The 19,061-nt window shown below is 43.7% G+C and overlaps 1 protein-coding gene across 1 annotated transcript; it reads right to left on the reverse strand.

Annotated features, from left to right (window-relative positions):
* Window positions 1-3,776: 3,776 nt before the first annotated feature.
* uba52 (ubiquitin A-52 residue ribosomal protein fusion product 1) lies at window positions 3,777-5,533 on the reverse strand. The gene is made up of 5 exons (XM_018745947.1): window positions 5,462-5,533; window positions 4,884-4,995; window positions 4,682-4,768; window positions 4,467-4,569; window positions 3,777-3,938 (listed from the first exon to the last, which is right to left on the reverse strand). Exons 2-5 carry the CDS (start codon window positions 4,984-4,986, stop codon window positions 3,845-3,847), a joined length of 387 nt encoding a protein of 128 aa, XP_018601463.1. The 5' UTR covers window positions 4,987-4,995; window positions 5,462-5,533; the 3' UTR covers window positions 3,777-3,844.
* Window positions 5,534-19,061: the final 13,528 nt, after the last annotated feature.

A 19,061-nucleotide genomic window follows, 5' to 3' on the forward strand; every position in this document is an offset into this window, starting at 1 on the left:
AAACCCGTGTTCTCCTGCACCACCTAGGTGCTGTGAGACGGCACCACTATTCATTGCTCCACCCTGCCACCTGAGTCTTTCACTTTTACTTAAGTTTGTCAGTAATAATACTAATCAGTACAAATACTGATATGAGAAGCAAATATATTGTTACAGAATAAAATGAGTTTTGGAAGCTCAGGAACTTGGCCTAGTGCACACAGATAAGATCTTTTCTTTTTTTTTTTTTCCTTTTTTCTTTTGGGAGGGGATCCTTAATAACTGGAAAAAGGTGGGTGCCAAAGTCTGTGGTGCTTATTAGAATACTGGTTAATACTCCTGACATCAGCCTTAAAGATGCTCTTAATATCCCCTTTAATCAGAGCAGAGTTTCATCAGAATGAGGAAATGGGGAAAACGACTTCAAAAACATTATTGTACATACTATAAACATGCCAAGAAATGTGAATATTTTACTGCAGCTTTGGAAGCGTGTTTTTAAAGATAACCCATGTAATGTAAGCGCTTTTAGGGTACTAAAATTTCTAGTGGTTTCAGATTGGTAATCATGCTTGTTTACAATAAACAATAAGATGTGCAATGTAAAACCTCATGTTAGCTGTGGATGATAGACACTCCCTTTTAGAAACATTCATAATTGTAGAGGATGAATCTGTAAAAGGTTTACCTTTATAAATCATTATTACAAGGAACCAAAAGATAGTATTGTTTATATGGTAGGTTTGGGATTGTTTGCTCTTCAGTATTATTATATTCTATCTTTAACAGGATGGAATCCTCTTTTTTTTTTTTCCAGTATTTAATCTGGAAAGCTGGACACTTAGTCTGTGAAACATTGAAAAGGTTTGTTCCTGGTAGAATTTCACTTTACGGCTTTGTTACCGTGTCACGATCTACATGTGAGCGCTACAAGCCTTGACATGAATGCCTTGTTTACTGTGATACAAAGCAAAGGTACGATGTGTCAAAACACTTGTTAAAGGACTGTTTTTCAATAGTGCACATTCAGTCCAAATCCACTGTATGTTGTGCTCATCGTGGAGACTTCTGGTCACCAGGTTTAAACATGCGAACTGATAATACCGAATAGGTATAGGTTTTGATGATTTATCTCCAATTACCTGTCACTGCTATGAGATAATTTCCAAACATTTTCTATGATCTAACACAGGTAGCATTAGCAATAATGTAGTAATACAAAAGGGTTCAAATGTGAGAGGGAAATTGGCGCACACTTTCTCAACTTGAAATTCTAAAGTCTCAACTTTTAGGTAAAATATGAGTAAATGGCTCAACTGGAATTAAATATGAAATTTGTTGAAAGCAGAGGTAGAAAATTAGGTAAGTGTGCGAAACATACCAAAGATGAAGTTTAGTTTTTCTTTAATGGTTCCTGAAAAGCGACGGACATACGTTGTCATCTCACATATTCCTTACAGAAATGTTGTACAATTTTCTCATTCATAGATAATTTAGATATTTAGGTTGTTAAATACATTACGGAATTGCTGGTCAAAACAAAGTAATGTAATGCTACGTGTTGTATGTATTAAACTTACCTGCGAAGCTGACTTAGCCTACTTACAGTACTTACCGACTTTACTGAATGCCTTTCTTGACATTTTCTCCTGTAGTGATCCGTACCCTACAGCATAGTTATCGAAAGCATCTGCAGCAAGTCAGTGTGGAATGCTGTCGAAATAGCACGTCTCTGGTATCTGGTTTCTTAATAGCACTTAGAGTACAGTAAATATGCACATCTCTTGTCTGTATTCATCTTAAAAGGACAGAGGTGTGGGTGGAGTCTGCAAACATGTCCCAGTGGAGGTAAATCAGATGCTTTCAGCATCAGAACTGTCACCGGTGTTCTTCAGAGACAAGGGTGTATCAGGATGGACTGTCCAGAGTCCATGCGGGAAGTATTACAAAGCAACATTTTGATTCTCATTCTCCTTTGAGCATTTAAGTAACCGTTAGAAAAATCCTCATAGTACTGAAGTTTCTGACTTCCAATAATAAAACTGTCTGTGTTGTGCAACCTTTTTACAAGATAGGACAGCATATTACAAACTACTACTAGAAGAGCATTTAAAGTTAACCTCTGCAGTCTCACATGATCTTGTCTAATCTAACCTACTTGGAAGCCTTTAGCGTGATGGTTGTGACTGTGTGTTGCAGTTTAGGGTCATCTGTTGGTCTTCTCTGCACAGGGAGCAGAGTAGAAGTCAATAGAAGGGAGACTATGGGAATGAATTCCTGTGTGTAGATGGTGCAGTATTGTCAATATTTGTCTAATATACTGATGTTTTGTTAAGGACAAATGCCATAAAATCAAATTTGGTCTGTCAGTGTCAATTATGCAACTTTCATTAAGTACTGTCAAAGTCAGCGAAGACTGGTGTGTGCGCGCTAAAGTACCCTCTCTATGCAGTTTTTACAATACCTTTCACTTACAGCATGGTCATTATATAACTACATATTCACAAGTTGACATTGTATTTTAATGGCAATGATAAATTAAGGCTTTTCTCCTGGGATGTTGAGTTATTTTGCTGGGTGATCATTTAATAGAGCTATGTTTTCTTTTTTCTATAGAATTTTGTTGAAATGTATTTTGATACCATTGTCAGTATATAAATAGCAAGATATTTGTAATAGTGCTTTCAAACAGTTTAACCTTGAAGTGAATGACCTTTGGTAAATAGTGCAACAATATTTTTAAAACTGTCAAAGCACACAATTTTCCAGCTTACTTGGAAATAAATGTATGCTAAACTAGATGAAACCATTAAACATTTTTATTCATTTGAAATTGTCAAAGTCTGCATTAAATACCCACATTAAATTTTTGCTTTCATTTTTAAAGAGCTGTAGACTAAAAAGTAATGTTAGTTGTATATAAATGTCTTGTGCCAAGCAGGTCTTTCCCCAAATAAAATGCATTAAGTATTTTTGTAGTGGATGTTTAACATTTCCAGGTTATACTTTTTCAGAAATGGGTAGAAATACACCTGCAGAGCTATTGTATTCCCTCACTTTTTTGCCCCAAATTGTCCTAATATAAGGTCAGTCAGTTGGAGCCTATTCTCCCTATAATTTTAAAGCTAGGTTGTCCTATCAATTGTTGTTATACTTATCCACTATGAAATGCTTCATTTGCGAGTGTCTTAAAACTCACATTTAGACGCTTTCCCCCCAAAGTGGCTCTCTCACACACACACACACTCACACACACTCACACACACTCACACACACTCACACACACTCACACACACACCAGAGCAGCATGCCTTTGGACTGTGGGAGGAAACCCACACCCACAGGGAAAACATGCAAACTCCACACAGACTGAGCAGGGATCAAACCCACATCCTCTCACGCCACCCAGGAGCTGCAAGACAGCAGCGCTACTTGCAGTACCGCTGTGCAGTTCTGGTCAGATTTACAAACATTTAAACTGAAGAGTTCTTTAAATGCACATTTTTTTCCAATCAAGTCTCAGTTTGCAAAACTTGATACTCAGCCAGCTACTGCCACCCATTTTAGATCATCTAATTACAACAATTACAGACATGCAAGGCCATCCCAGGCTGAGTAGTAGTTCAATATGATCCCTTGTTACTTGGTCAGTGAGTCTTCTATTTTTCACCTAAAGCTCTACTGCCACCTGCTGGGTATGAAGCCTCACCCCCTTCACTCAAATTGTTCAAAGGAGCCTGACTGCATTTCCAGTTTCTCCACTTACTAATTTATGCTCTCAAACAAAAACAGCAGACTAGACAATTCAATTTTTTTAATCTATGAATTGAAAAAAATTCACCAATGGACCAGAAACTAACAAAGTTTACTTCAGCTTCTTCTTGGGACGCAGGTTATTGGTGTGCCCACACTTCTTCTTGCGGCAGTTGACAGCACGAGGATGAAGGCGGGCGTAGCATCTACAACAGAGCTCACAATCAGTTTCAATAGCAATCTGCTGCTTAAGACTGATACTGTTCTCATATAGCAGGTGTTTTCACTGCAGCAAATTCAAGCTATTTGATTTTCTTTAAACTGCTACAGTCAGGAATTTCTACAACCTTCAAGTAGTCACTACATCTCATCTTTAACCAACAGCAAGATTCCCAAACTATTCAGATTCTATTCAGGAAATAACTCATTCCTCAATTTAATGGACACAATTGCAAATTGGTGGTTTGCTTGGCTAATGCAGTTATCCAAAGCCACTTACAGTATTTGACCTGTAAATACAAAGACTTTTCAAAGACGCACTTAGCTCAGTACTTTGCGCAAAGATACTAGAGTGGTAACAATGTGTTGAACTGACCATATGCACAAGTTTGTGATATCTACTGCACTCCCTACACCGGTCACATTTCAGTAAAGCAAAGATTTTAGGTGTAAATGACACCCCGCAAGTTGACAAGGATGCACACAAAATAGAAAAATGTAGCTTAAACTCTTACTTGCGACAGATCATTTTGTCGCAGTTGTATTTCTGTGCCAGTTGTCTCAGAGAAGGCTCAATGATGCCTCCACGCAGACGCAGCACCAGGTGGAGAGTAGACTCTGCAAAGGTTAGAGAAAGGGTTGATTGCATGACCTGGCAACAATTCAATTGAACATCTAGATATATGTAGAACATTTAAATGAACTCTGAATGTCAAAAGTGTAAAACTACCTTTTTGAATATTGTAGTCTGACAGGGTGCGCCCATCTTCAAGTTGTTTCCCAGCAAAGATCAGACGCTGCTGATCAGGAGGGATACCTAGCAAAAACCAAAACTCATGTCACTGGGATGTGGAGGGAGACTGCACACCAGAACAATGTTACAAAACTAAACTGTAAAGTACTATCCTAAAGAGGGCCCCTTAACAACCCACCTTCCTTATCCTGAATCTTGGCCTTCACATTTTCAATCGTGTCACTGGGTTCCACCTCAAGGGTGATGGTCTTCCCCGTTAAAGTTTTCACAAAAATCTGCATCTTTGCAGGCTGTGTGAATGGATAAGATGTGCTGAACGGACACTCCCACAGAAACATACCACAAATAAAGAATCACAATGAATGAGCCTTAAGTTTAACTTAACATGAATATCACGTTTTATATGTACACAGCTCTGCACAGTGATCGCGTAAAAACCTGGGGACAGATAACAGAGCAGCACCAGCTGTTTGTTTTAACTCGTTTTCCGTGACATGTACTGGTCAGTCAATAAGCCCGTGAGCGTCCCCAGGCCACATGGCACACAGACCCCGCTCAAATGGCGGAACAACAGGCCTCTGAGACGCGCATGGAACAGCTGTTAATTTACATCTTATCTTTACACTAGGGAACTCGCTCGAGGCCCTGTACAGACTAAAAACACAACTGCAGTGAACTTTTAAAAATCACTTCAACCCCATCCACATTTTATATAGTCTATTTCGCAAAACCTCGCGGACACAACGGCATACACACCCTGCCAGCAGCTGAGCTGTAGCGAAGAGAGAGCGTCGAAGTCGGAACTGCGTCATTTTACGTCATATCCGCTTCACGGACAGCGCGAGCTTTTCCACTGCTCCAATTTTATTTATTTATTTATTTATTTATTTATTTATTTATTTATTTATTTATTTATTTTCCTCTGTCAGTTTTTGTTCTTTCGTCGTCTTGTCTTTTAATAGATTGTCATTCATAATTTGCATTTTAGGCTTTTAACCCTAACACTGCTGTTATTCTGACCCTTTTTTGCTCTAGTTTGGCACTTCGGAGTGTCAAAAACAGACTCTTACTGTTTACTATTGTTACTCCTGCTTGATTGTAATTTTTCTTTTTGTATTAGTATTATTTATTTTGGGGGTGCGGTGGCGCAGTGGGTTGGACCGCAGTCCTGCTCTCCGGTGGGTCTGGGGTTCAAGTCCCGCTTGGGGTGCCTTGCGGCGGACTGGCGTCCCGTCCTGGGTGTGTCCCCTTCCCCCTCCGGCCTTACGCCCTGTGTTGCCGGGTAGGCTCCGGTTCCCCGTGACCCCGTAAGGGACAAGCGGTTCTGAAAATGTGTGTGTGTGTGTGTGTGTGTATTATTTATTTTACAAAAATGCGGCACTTGATTGTTTCAGCCAAAATCTGTTATGTGCAATCAACAGCAAGAATGAAACTTGCCAGCAAGCCATCATTTTGATTATAAAGTTTAAAAAAAAAACAAAATTTTAATCAGATCTAGAAAGGTGAATTATTTGTGTTCAGTATCAAGAGGAATGATTATTTCTAAAAATACCCTTACGTCTCATGTGCTAAAACAGATGATGAAATGTCCAAACTGAAAGAGTTATTAATTATGAATACAGCACAGCTTCCGTTACTCAGCACTGCCCCTAGAGGTAGGAGCGGGCTACTGTTTTAGATTTTAGAGTTAATTTTTCTCTTACGATACAGTATTAGTTTTAAATTTACTGTAATCACAATGGAACATTCAGTTCATGACAGGTACAGTTTTTATGCATAATGATTTCAGCTAAAGGTCTGTTACTTTGCACTTAAGTAATATGCTGTATATTTATTAAATGTAGTGTGAAATATGTGAACCTTAAATTGAATGGACTGATCTAAGTTGCTATTTTAGAGTAACGTGATAAACATATATGTTTTTTAATAGATACAGGGAAAACGTGGTTTTTTTCGAATGAACTGGGAATATTTCTCTTTATCCTAGCTTGCTGTACTTTCTTGTTGCCTCATGTTTTGACCCCACAAATGTTTGTTTTGTGCCATGTTCCAAACTTTCAAATCTCATTTTTCTCATATTCACTTTATACAAAAGTATGATTTAAAAAAAAAGAAATTATACCAGTAGATTGCATACGTGGGGTCAAGCTGACATGCCTGTATGATGTAAAGTATTAAAAATACAAAATGTCATGTTTTGCAATGCAGAAATACATAGACAATTCTACGTTAGAAGAATTAATCCTTGGAATGTACTTATGCCTTCAATGTTTATGGTTTTCTTAACATGGCAAATGTTTTCAAAGAACATGAATCCACAGTCAGTAAACTAGCAAAATCATTCTAGACCCCTCACATCCAGGCTACTTCCTCTTCGAACCTTTGCCATCTGGCCGGCGCTACAGAGCACTGAGCAACAGGACAGCCAGGCACAAGAAAAGTCTCTTTCCTCAGGCCATCTACCTCATGAACAGCTAAATCCCCCCTAGAGAGTAAACCAGTGCAATACACAACGCTATTTATATTTATAATTATATCTATTTATCACATCATATGTCTTACTCACATTCCCTTGCATTTGTATAGAACATACTTGTACATACATATAATGTCTAGTGACTATTTTTTGTATATTGTGTACTTTATATTTTTAGATATTTTTTATCCTTTATTCACATATTCTATCTTCTCATTTGTGTCGTCGCTGTCATTCTGTCTGTGCTGTGTAAGTTTCTGTCACCAAGACAAATTCTTTGTATATGTGAACATACTTGGCAATAAAGCTTCTTCTGATTCTGAATGGTCCATAGTCTTTTTACTGCTTTCAAAATACTGTCTTTGTAGCACCACCCACCTGCGTGGATGCGTGTGGAAATAACCCATATTTGCTTTGATATTCTAATTAGACAGTTCCTTTATCTCATTCTGTACCACCACACAGACTTGGACCCAGGTGTTCTGGTACTCTTCCATTCACAGTCTTCAGCACATGATACATGTAACTACAAGTTTGTTTCAGAAAATGTACGGAAAATATTTTGTTTTGAAAATGTTTCGTTGACATTAAACAAATATTTTCTGCATTCGACTGTTTATCATTTGAAACCTGTGGATTACATATTATGCATAGTTTGCATCAAAGTCAATTTTATTGTCATTCCTATTGGTTAGTTATGCATACAGGAGAAGGAAATTCTGTTTCTCTTTGGACCTCCATTCCATATAAAAAGATAAATACAACAGGCAAGTGCAAGAAACAAGACAAGATGAGTAGTGCTGCTGTCTCACAGCGCCTGGGTGGTGCGAGAGGATGTGGGTTCGATCCCTGCTCAGTCTGTGTCGAGTTTGCATGTTCTACCCCGTGTCTGCGTGGGTTTCCTCAGGGTGTTCTGGTTTCCTCCCACAGTCCGGTCAAGGTTCACCCATAGTGTGTGAGTGTCAGAGAGTGTGTGTTTCACTGATGTATGGATGAGTGACCCATTGTAAGAAGTGTATCTTGCAGTGTAAGTCACCTTGGTGAATAAGGTGTGTGGGCTCGTAACACTACACAGAGTTCATTAGAAGTTGCTTTGGAGAAACTTGTCTGCTAAATAAATAAATGTAATGTAAATGCAATACACAGGCCAGATGCTGGCACAACATACATAATATACTGTATAATGTACACAATGCTATAAAATGACTTATGTGTAATACAAAAAGGCTATATGGGACATGTAATTTAAGTGTAAACAAGAACAATTAAACATTAGACACTGGAGCCTAGAGACACCAGACTGCTAATTAGCTACAGGAGCAGTAATAAGTTAACTGTTTTGAGTATGCTATTTGCTTAAAGTGACACGTGCCGTGTACAATGTGACATGTGCTTTCTTCGGGCACCTAGTGCAGACTTCTTTTATATGTGTGTTGGGGGGGGGGGGGGGGATCCATCCATAGTTATGTCAGGAGATTGGTGTGCGGACGGTCCGGGGGTTTGTGCTGTTGAGGATGCTCACAGCCTAAGGGAAGAAGCTGTTGCACAGTCTGGAGGAGGAGGTCTGGATACTTTGGTATCTAGTTTGCAGACGACACCACACTCATCGGCCTCATCCGGAATGGCGACGAGTCTGCCTATAGACAGGAGGTCCAAGAGCTGGCTGTCTGGTGCAGTCATAACAACCTGGAGCTGAACACGCTCAAAACAGTGGAGATGATCGTAGACTTCAGGAGAAACACCTCAGCATTATCCCCACTCACCATCATGAACAGCACTGTGGCAACAGTGGAGTCATTCAGGTTCCTGGGCACCACCATCTCACAGGACCTGAAGTGGGAACCCCACATAGACTCCATTGTAAAGAAGGCCCAGCAGAGGTTGTACTTCCTTCGTCAGCTGAGGAAGTTCAACCTGCCACAGGAGCTACTGCTGCAGTTCTACTCTTCAGTCATTGAGTCCGTCCTCTGCACCTCTATAACTGTCTGGTTCGACTCAGCTACGAAGTCAGACATCAGAAGACTGCAGCGGATAGTTCGGACTGCTGGAAGAATCATCGGCACATCCCCCCCAGGTCTCCAAGAACTGCACTCGTCCAGAGTCAGTAAAAGGGCGAGCAAAATCATTCTAGACCCCTCACATCCAGGCCACTTCCTCTTCGAACCCTTGCCATCTGGCCGGCGCTACAGAGCACTGTGCACCAGGACAGCCAGGCATAAGAAAAGTTTCTTTCCTCAGGCCATCTACCTCATGAACACCTAAATCTCTCCCCTAGAGAGTAAACCGTGCAATACATAATGCTATTTATATTTATAACTATTTATCACATTTCTCTTACACTCCCTTGCATTTGTATCTAGCGACTATTTTTGTACTATTTTTGTATATTGGGTACTTTATATTTTTAAATATTTTTTATCCCTTGCTCACATACTCTATCTTCTCATCTGTGTCTTGTCACTGTCATTCTGTCTGTGCTGTGGTAGTTCCTGTCACCAAGACAAATTCCTTGTATGTGCGAACATACTTGGCAATAAAGCTCGTTCTGATTCTGATTCTGATTCCTTCCAGACGACAGGATCACAAAGAGGCTGTGGGACAGGTGGGTGGTGTCAGATGTGATGGTGGGGGCTTTCCATGTGCACCGTATGTGGTATATGTCCATGTAGGTACTGTTAATATGTATTAGTGTATTAGCGTAAGGGGGCGCGATGGCGCAGTGGGTTGGACCGGGTCCTGCTTTCCAGTGGGTCGGGGGTTCAAGTCCCGCTTGGGGTGCCTTGCGACGGACTGGCGTCCCGTCCTGGGTGTGTCCCCTCCCCCTCCAGCCTTACGCCCTGTGTTGCCGGGTTAGGCTCCGGCTCCCTGCGACCCCGTATGGGACAAGCGGTTCAGAAAATGTGTGTGTGTGTATTAGTGTATCATTCACACAATTACCTTCCTTTTATTTGCATATAGATTGTTGCAATGACTGCAAAATACACATCCAAAGACCTGGCAACCGCTGAAGAGGAGGCCGTTCTAGGTTTTGATGGACACAGAATCAGAAATGAGGATCCAGATTATATATCAGACCACTGGGACCTCGACTACTGCATCTGACATAGACTGGGGATCCTCACATGAGCTGTCTGAGGATGAAAGTGATCCAGTTCAGTGGAAGGCATACAGAAAAAATACAGAAAATACATCTCTCAATTAGCAAGGCAGAAAAAGTTTGAGAAAGGTCACTTGCACATACAGATGCTTCAGTTCAGACTCCCATGACTGCAAAAAATTTCTTTTAGGTCTCACATGTTTCTTTGGTTATTTCAACTCTGGGAATTGCAAGAAGAGCATTTTACTAACACTTTCCAGACAGAGGTCATCCTCTGCTCTTCCAGAGAGGATCTCCATGACTTTACACACTCCGACAATGCTGGAGAACACAGTCTTTCTCTGCGTCTCTACACCCAACTAACTCAAGGGCTGTAGTGCAGTTGTCCACTTACCTTCATGGTGTTTAACAGTCAATGTGTTAAATACTGCTGCAAATATTTTATGTGGAATTAACAGAAGTAATGACAATTTATACCTCTTGGCCTTTTAATATTGTAATTAACCTTGTAGCCTTACGTATTTACATATGCTACATTCTTGACATTTAGCTGACTTTAACCCTGGACTGTGATGTGTTTGAATCAAGCTCAGCCTGTGTAGAGTTTACAGAGTTTGCATGTTTTCCCCATGTCCGTGTGGGTTTTTCACACAGTTGAAAGGTGTATGTCGTGTGAACTGGTGACTGTAAATTGCCCTTAGTGTGTTACAGTGTTCTGCTGTATAGATGAGTGAATGTTTGTAGGAGGGTAGCGTTGTGTCTCTAGCATTGTATGCTGCCTTGGATAAAGGTGTCAGGTAAATACTACAAACTGATCCTTGGGCATTACTTTGGTGGAAAGTCTATGTTAAATCAATAAATGTCATGTAGCATTAAGCTAAAATAAAACAAAACATTAAAGAAGACATATTTGTCAAGCCACTGTTTCCCAAACACTGGGTTGTGAGTGGATTTTTAGCTGAAACCCCCAAATCCATCCATCCATCGTCAACAATCGCTTGCCCTGAGCAGGATGCAATGAGCTGGACCCTAACCAGGCAACACATGGCACAAGGCTGGAGGGGACACGCCCAGGACGGGATGCCAGTCCATCGCAGGACTCCGCAAGTAGGACTTGAACCCCAGACCCGCCACACAGCGGGCACTGGCCGAACCCATCGCACCACTAATGTCATAAAGGCATTAGTCTTTAGTGCCTATCCTCAAATCTAATCTAATTTCAGAAGTCTCATTAGAAGCACCAATAATCACACTGTGGTTGATACACTTTGGACATGTTATATGAGAATTGGATAGTCAAGGTTCAAGGTTTATTGTCATAAGTACAAGTACCATGTACATGTACCATGAAATTCTTGAGTGCTTCTCCACAGACTATGAACAAAAAAGCAATCGATAGTACTGCACAAAAACAAAACAATAAATAATGCCAATAACAATAATAATAAATAACAATAGACAGCCATAATACTTAAAAGTGAGAATACTTAAAGTGATAATGCAAGTGATGTGCCAGTGTGCTTGGAGGGATCAATGCAATTCTAGTTGCAAAGGGTGGCACATTGATGAGTGTTGTATACTCTTAGAGCAGTTGGGTAAAAGCTGTTCCTGTACCTAGCAGTGCGGGTTTGAATAGACCTGAGCCGCTTTGCAGATGCCAGAGAAGAGAAAAGTGCCCGTGCGGGGTGACTATGATCTTTCATGATGCGCATCATCTTTCTGAGGCAGCGTGTGGTATAGGTGTCCTCGACTGCTGGTAGCTGTGTGCCGATGATTCCCTGAGCTGTTTTGACCACCCTCTGTAGGGCTTTCTTGTCCTGTATGGAGCAGCTGCCACCCCAGGACGTAATACACCCTGTGAGGACGGACTCCACAGCACACCTGTAGAAAGTGGTGAGGACTGTAGTGGACATCCTGGCTTTCCTCAAACGTCTGAGGAAGTGTAGGCGTTGATGGGCCTTTTTGATGGTTGATGCTGTGTGCTCAGTCCATGTGAGTTTTGCAGTGAGGGTGACCCCCAGAAATTTGAAGCTGTTGATAAGATGGAAAAACTGAAGGAAAGTGAAGCGGACAGCCAGCAACTATGAATGGACTCAATAACAACAGTAATGGGCACAACACTTTCAACCCTAAAGGGCACAAGTGGAAGAGACATCATTCTGGAAGCGCTCAATTGTTATCAAATGAACGAAACTTAAAAAAGCCCATTCTGATAACCATCCATACCCATATCCCCATTAAAGAATATTAAATGGTTTTAAAACTATTGATAACACAGTATTGACTCCTCGCCAGTATTTAAATGTAATCACTAGTAGTTTTATATCCTCACCAGTAGAGGGTAATACGTGTCAGTTTTCTTACCCCTGAACCTTAGATTCCTGGCTGGATATAATTGTAAAACCAGGAATCTGTAAGTAAGGTAGGACATATAAACTTGTTAGTGTTAAGACAGTTGTAAAATCATTGATTTTTGTCACAGTTTTCAAAAACAGTTTGTGTCATAATTAAATAAGGACAAAAGTCATTAATACAAACAGGATTTATTTTTTTATCCTCAGAATACATTTTTATTTCATATATGTTCTTCCTAAACGTACACCTTCGGTTATGAATAGGAATAGGAATCGCAGAGTAACAAGTACATTTGACCAATTTCTGCAGACAAACACCTGTGGGCTGTGACTGGCTCAAGTTCTTACCTCTCAGGTGTGTCCTGGCTCACTCACTCACTTATTTTTAGAAATCACTTTTCCTTGTCAGGGTAGTCCTGACTGTGTTCATTAATTCCTCTCTTTTACACATACTGAGCCACACTGCTGTACCTGACAAGCAACATCACTTTATCACAAGCCACAGACACTCTTGAGCCCCCCGCTTCCCTTGGGCTGCTGAGCTGAAATCCAAGGCAAAACGTGAACCACATGCCCCAGTCTCACTATTAGTGAATACACAGTATTTTAACCTCATGGCAAATCTCCTGGCAATAACTGTTTGTTTGTTTACAGTGTAAATTGGGTGGTAATTACCATATATTCTTTACCTCTACTGGATTCTAGCACTTCAGGTCCTGCAGTTTGCTTCACTCAACATACCCATAACCGGGGTGTCAAAAAAGCTTTGATTTGCAAATAAAGTCACATGCTAATTGTTTGCCTGCAAGGGATTAAAAAATAACTTGGTTTACATGAGGAATCACTGTCGTTCAGTAAGAAGCTTTAAAAGAAAAGCAGAGAGAAATGCTTACTTAATGTCAATAGTATTCAATTCAATTTATTTTTATAGAGCGCTATTCTCACACTGTGATACAGAGCGCTGAACAAAGGCGAACGGGCAAAGAAACAAATACATCTGGCTGAAGAAACAAAAATAACTGTTGATTACAGACTAACGTAACACATTATTAAAGCTATAAGTATGCCTACTGGCCACGGAGGAAAGGGACAAAAAAAACTCTCAAATGAAAGTCAAGGGAGAAAAAAAGCTCTGGGGGTCCAAGTGACAGTGGCTGCCTACCCCTCCTAGGAATTCTAGATTAAACAAGACCTTTAAGTCAGTTTAAAACTAATAATAACACTGTTGCTGTATATTCACTTGATTTCCCAGTTCAGAAAGGTATGTCTCATCCATCATGGCGGTTTATCATCAGCTTCAGTCAGCATGGGGTGCTTACGTAATGGCAGGCTGGCCTCCTCAAGTCTTTTTGCAAGGAAGCAATGCTGAACAAGAAGAAATTGTTAGTAATTTACAACTTAAGCAATAATATGTTCTTATATAGTCTATGTAAGGTTGCCAACAGGATCGAAAAGTGGTTAAAATGCGTTGTGGTTCCTGTGGACAGGTGAGCTCTGTACCATCTCACCAGAGTCAAATATAACACAGAAACACCTGAACCTAGCGTTGCACACACTCACACTGGATTTCTTTGAAAACTGCAAAGGAAAGTAAGTTATAAGTATGAAGAGTTTGAAAAGGGGTTAAATACATTAATAAAGCAATTTAACCGGTGCATTGTGATTTGGGCGGTGGTCGGGGCCGAGTGCCCGGCCGACCCAAACCTCGGGCGCCAACTCTGGTTTTTGGGACTTGGAATGTCACCTCACTGGCGGGGAAGGAGCCTGAGCTGGTGCGGGAAGTTGAGAGATACCGTCTAGATATAGTCGGGCTCACTTCCACCCACAGCTTGGGTTCTGGAACCACTCTACTCGATCGAGGGTGGACTCTCCACTATTCTGGCGTTGCCCAAGGTGAGAGGCGGCGGGCTGGTGTGGGCTTATTAATAGCCCCCCAGTTCAGCCGCCATGTGTTGGAGTCTACCCCGGTGAATGAGAGGGTCATCTCCCTACGCCTTCGGGTCAGGGAACGGTCTCTCACTGTCGTTTGTGCTTATGCGCCTAGCGGCAGTGTAGAGTACCCGGCCTTTTTAGAGTCCCTGGGGGGCGTGCTGGAAAGCGCTCCCACTGGGGACTCTGTCGTTCTACTGGGGGACTTTAACGCCCACGTGGGCAGCGACAGTGATACCTGGAGGGGCGTGATTGGGAGGAACGGCCTCCCTGATCTGAACCCGAACGGTGAGTTGTTATTGGATTTCTGTGCTAGTCGCGGTTTATCCATAACGAACACCATGTTCATGCATAAGGGTGTCCACCAGTGCACTTGGCACCAGGACACCCTAGGTCGGAGGTCGATGATCGACTTTGTAGTCGTTTCTTCTGACCTTCGGCCATATGTCTTGGACACTCGGGTGAAGAGAGGGGCTGAGCTGTCAACTGATCACCACCTGGTGGTGAGTTGGATTCGATGGCGGGGGAAAAAGCTGGACAGACCTGGCAGGCCCAAACGCATAGTGAGGGTCTGTTGGGAACGTTTGGCGGAGGCCCCTGTCAGAGAGGTCTTCAACTCCCACCTCCGACAAAGCTTCAACCAGGTCCCGAGGGAGGTGGGGGACATTGAGTCCGAATGGACTATGTTCCGCTCCGCCATTGTCGGTGCGGCGGTTCGGAGCTGCGGCCATAAGGTCTCCGGTGCCTGTCACGGCGGCAATCCCCGAACACGGTGGTGGACACCGGAAGTAAGGGATGCCGTCAAGCTGAAGAAGGAGTTCTATTGGGCCTGGCTGGCTCATGGGACTCCTGAAGCAGCTGACAGGTACCGACGGGCCAAACGGAGCGCGGCTCTGGCAGTCGCCGCGGCAAAAACTCGGGCTTGGGAGGAGTTCGGTGAGGCCATGGAGGAAGACTTTCGGTCGGCCTCAAAGAGATTCTGGCAAACCGTCCGGCGACTCAGAGGGGGGAAGCGGTGTTCCACGAACACTGTTTACAGTGGAAGTGGTGCGCTGCTGACCTCAGCTGAGGATGTTCTCGGGCGGTGGAAGGAGTACTTTGAGGATCTCCTCAATCCCTCCGACACGCCTTCCGTAGAGGAAGCTGAGGCTGGGGACTCGGAGGGGGACTCGTCCATTACCCTGGCTGAAGTTGCTGAGGTAGTCAAAAAACTCCTCGGTGGCAAGGCTCCGGGGGTGGATGAGATCCGCCCCGAGTTTCTCAAGTCTCTGGATGTTGTGGGGCTGTCTTGGCTGACACGCCTCTGCAGCATCGCGTGGAGTTCGGGAACGGTGCCTCTGGACTGGCAGACCGGGGTGGTGGTCCCTCTTTTTAAGAAGGGGGACCGGAGATTGTGTTCCAACTACAGGGGGATCACACTCCTTAGCCTCCCTGGGAAAGTCTATGCCAGGGTACTGGAAAGGAGAATCCGACCGATAGTCGAACCTCGGATTCAGGAGGAGCAATGCGGTTTTCGCCCTGGCCGTGGAACACTGGACCAGCTCTATACCCTCACTAGGGTGCTGGAGGGTTCGTGGGAGTTTGCCCAACCAGTCCATCTGTGTTTTGTGGACCTGGAGAAGGCATTCGACCGTGTCCCTCGTGGCATCCTGTGGGGGGTACTTCGGGGCTCGTTGCTACGGGCTGTTCGTTCCCTGTATGACCGGAGTAGGAGCTTGGTTCGCATTGCCGGCAGTAAGTCAGACCTGTTCCCGGTGCATGTTGGACTCCGCCAGGGCTGCCCTTTGTCACCGATTCTGTTCATTATTTTTATGGACAGAATTTCTAGGCGCAGTCAGGGAACGGAGGGTGTCTGTTTTGGTGGCCGCGAGATCTCGTCTCTGCTTTTTGCGGACGATGTGGTCCTGTTGGCTTCATCAAGTCAAGACTTGCAGCGTGCACTGGGGAGGTTTGCAGCCGAGTGCGAAGCGGCGGGGATGAGAATCAGCACCTCCAAATCCGAGGCCATGGTTCTCAGTCGGAAAAAGGTGGATTGCTCCCTCCGGGTTAGGGGGGAGTTGCTCCCTCAAGTGGAGGAGTTTAAGTATCTTGGGGTCTTGTTCACGAGTGAGGGAAAAATGGAGCGGCAGGTCGACAGACGGATCGGTGCGGCGTCCGCAGTAATGCGGTCATTGTACCGGTCTGTTGTGGTGAAGAGGGAGCTGAGTCGTAAGGCGAAGCTCTCAATTTACCGGTCAATCTACGTTCCTACCCTCACCTATGGTCATGAACTCTGGATCATGACCGAAAGAATGAGATCGCGGATACAAACGGCAGAAATGAGTTTCCTCCGCAGAGTGGCTGGGCGCACCCTTAGGGATAGGGTGAGGAGCTCAGTCACCCGGGAGGAGCTCGGAGTAGAGCCGCTGCTCCTCCGCATCGAGAGGAGCCAGTTGAGGTGGCTCGGGCATCTGTTCCGGATGCCTCCTGGACGCCTCCCTGGGGAGGTGCTCCGGGCTTGTCCCACTGGGAGGAGGCCTCGGGGCAGACCCAGGACACGTTGGAGAGACTACGTCTCCTGGCTGGCCTGGGAACGCCTTGGGGTTCCCCCAGAGGAACTGGAGGAGGTGTGCGGGGAGAGGGAAGTCTGGAGTACTCTGCTCGGACTGCTGCCCCCGCGACCCGGCCCCGGATAAAAGCGGAGGAAGATGGATGGATAATGTATTTAACTTCAATGTCTTCATTGTAGGGGGTGCGGTGGCGCAGTGGGTTGGACCGCAGTCCTGCTCTCCGGTGGGTCTGGGGTTCGAGTCCCGCTTGGGGTGCCTTGTGATGGACTGGCGTCCTGTCCTGGGTGTGTCCCCTTCCCCCTCCGGCCTTACGCCCTGTGTTGCCGGGTAGGCTCCGGTTCCCCGTGACCCTGTAAGGGGCAAGCGGTTCTGAAAATGTGTGTGTGTGTGTGTGTGTGTGTGTGTGTGTGTGTGTGTGTGTGTGTGTGTGTGTGTGTGTGTGTGTCTTCATTGTCTATATGGGGTGTGGTGGCACAGTGGGTTGGACCAGGTCCTGCTCTCTAGTGGGTCTAGGGTTTGAGTCCTGCTTAGAGTGCCTTGTAATAGACTGGCGTCCTGGGTGTATCCCCTCCCCCTCTGGCCTTATGCCCTGTGTTGCCAGGTTGGCTCTGGTTCCCTGCAACCCCATATAGGGCAAGCGGTTCAGAAAATGTGTGTGTGTCTTCATTGTCAGGTTTAAGCCACACCCACATTTTCAGAACCGCTTGTCCCATATGGGGTCATGGGGAACCAGAGCCTACCCGGTAACACACGGCATAAGGCCAGAGGGGGAGGGGACACACCCAGGACAGGACACCAGTCCATCACAAGGAACCCCAAGCAGGACTTGAACCCCAGACCCACCAGAAAGCAGGACTGTGGTCCAACCCACTGCACCACCGCACCCCCCTAGGTTTAAGCCATCTACATTTATTCATTTAGCTGATGCTTTTCTCCAAAGTGACTTACGTTGAGGTTACAATTATTTACCTATTTATACAGCTGGGTCATTTTACTGGAGTAATTTAGAGTAAGTACCTTGCTCAAGGGGATGATAGCTGGAGGGAAGGCTCAGGCCAGCAACATTTTGATCTAATGGCCATAACTCTAACCACTATCCTACCTGCATCTTTTCACCAATTAGCATTCATTCATTGTATAAAAACTTAAAAAAACAGTTGCTACATGTTTATTGTCGATATAGTTTTTAATAATAATAATAATATTTCTTCAAGAATTTTTATATTGCACAGTAATATACCGTGCTTAATTTATATACATGATTAATGTGGCAAAGTGTGAATATTCTCAACTGTACATAATTATGCACAAACCACTGAGTTGTACGTGGCGTCTGCTAAAATCGTGAATGTAAACATTCCAATATAGTAAAACAAAATGTTACCAAAGAGAAAGAAATCAAACTTAAACTGCAACACGTTATTGTTCAGAAGCGCGTTCTGTTAGTGCGCTGTTTCACCTGAGCTATTGGAAGTACACGCTGGACAGGACGGACAGGCACTAACTGTGCGTCCAGTTACACTGCAGTTCACGTTTCCACCACAGGGAGGCGGTACAACATGTTTCCGACATCGCAGGCAATAAAGAAAGTAAACAACTTTTTTTTTTTTGTACCCGTGCGGTGTTTATCTCAGTTTCGGCAACACAAAGGAAATGAACGTACCGTTTAATAAATAACAAAGATACGCGAATCCCGAAAGGGCGAGCTTGTGAATGTGACGTTAGTGAATTAAAAGCAAGTATTTTAGAGTTCACATATCCCCTGAAATGAAAAAAAGCATCCTTATCTTATGACGAGTTCTCTTAATATAATTTGGCGAAAATGGTAGCTGCGTTTTGTTGTTTTCTTTTTATTGTTGGGGTTGTCGGTGAGGCGAAACTCCTTGAGCGGGAAACGCACAACTTAATCTGTGTGGGATAGGATAGTGATGTTTTGTTGACTGACTGGACG

Source organism: Scleropages formosus, chromosome 9, assembly GCF_900964775.1.
Source record: "Scleropages formosus chromosome 9, fSclFor1.1, whole genome shotgun sequence".
Lineage (NCBI taxonomy): Eukaryota > Metazoa > Chordata > Actinopteri > Osteoglossiformes > Osteoglossidae > Scleropages > Scleropages formosus.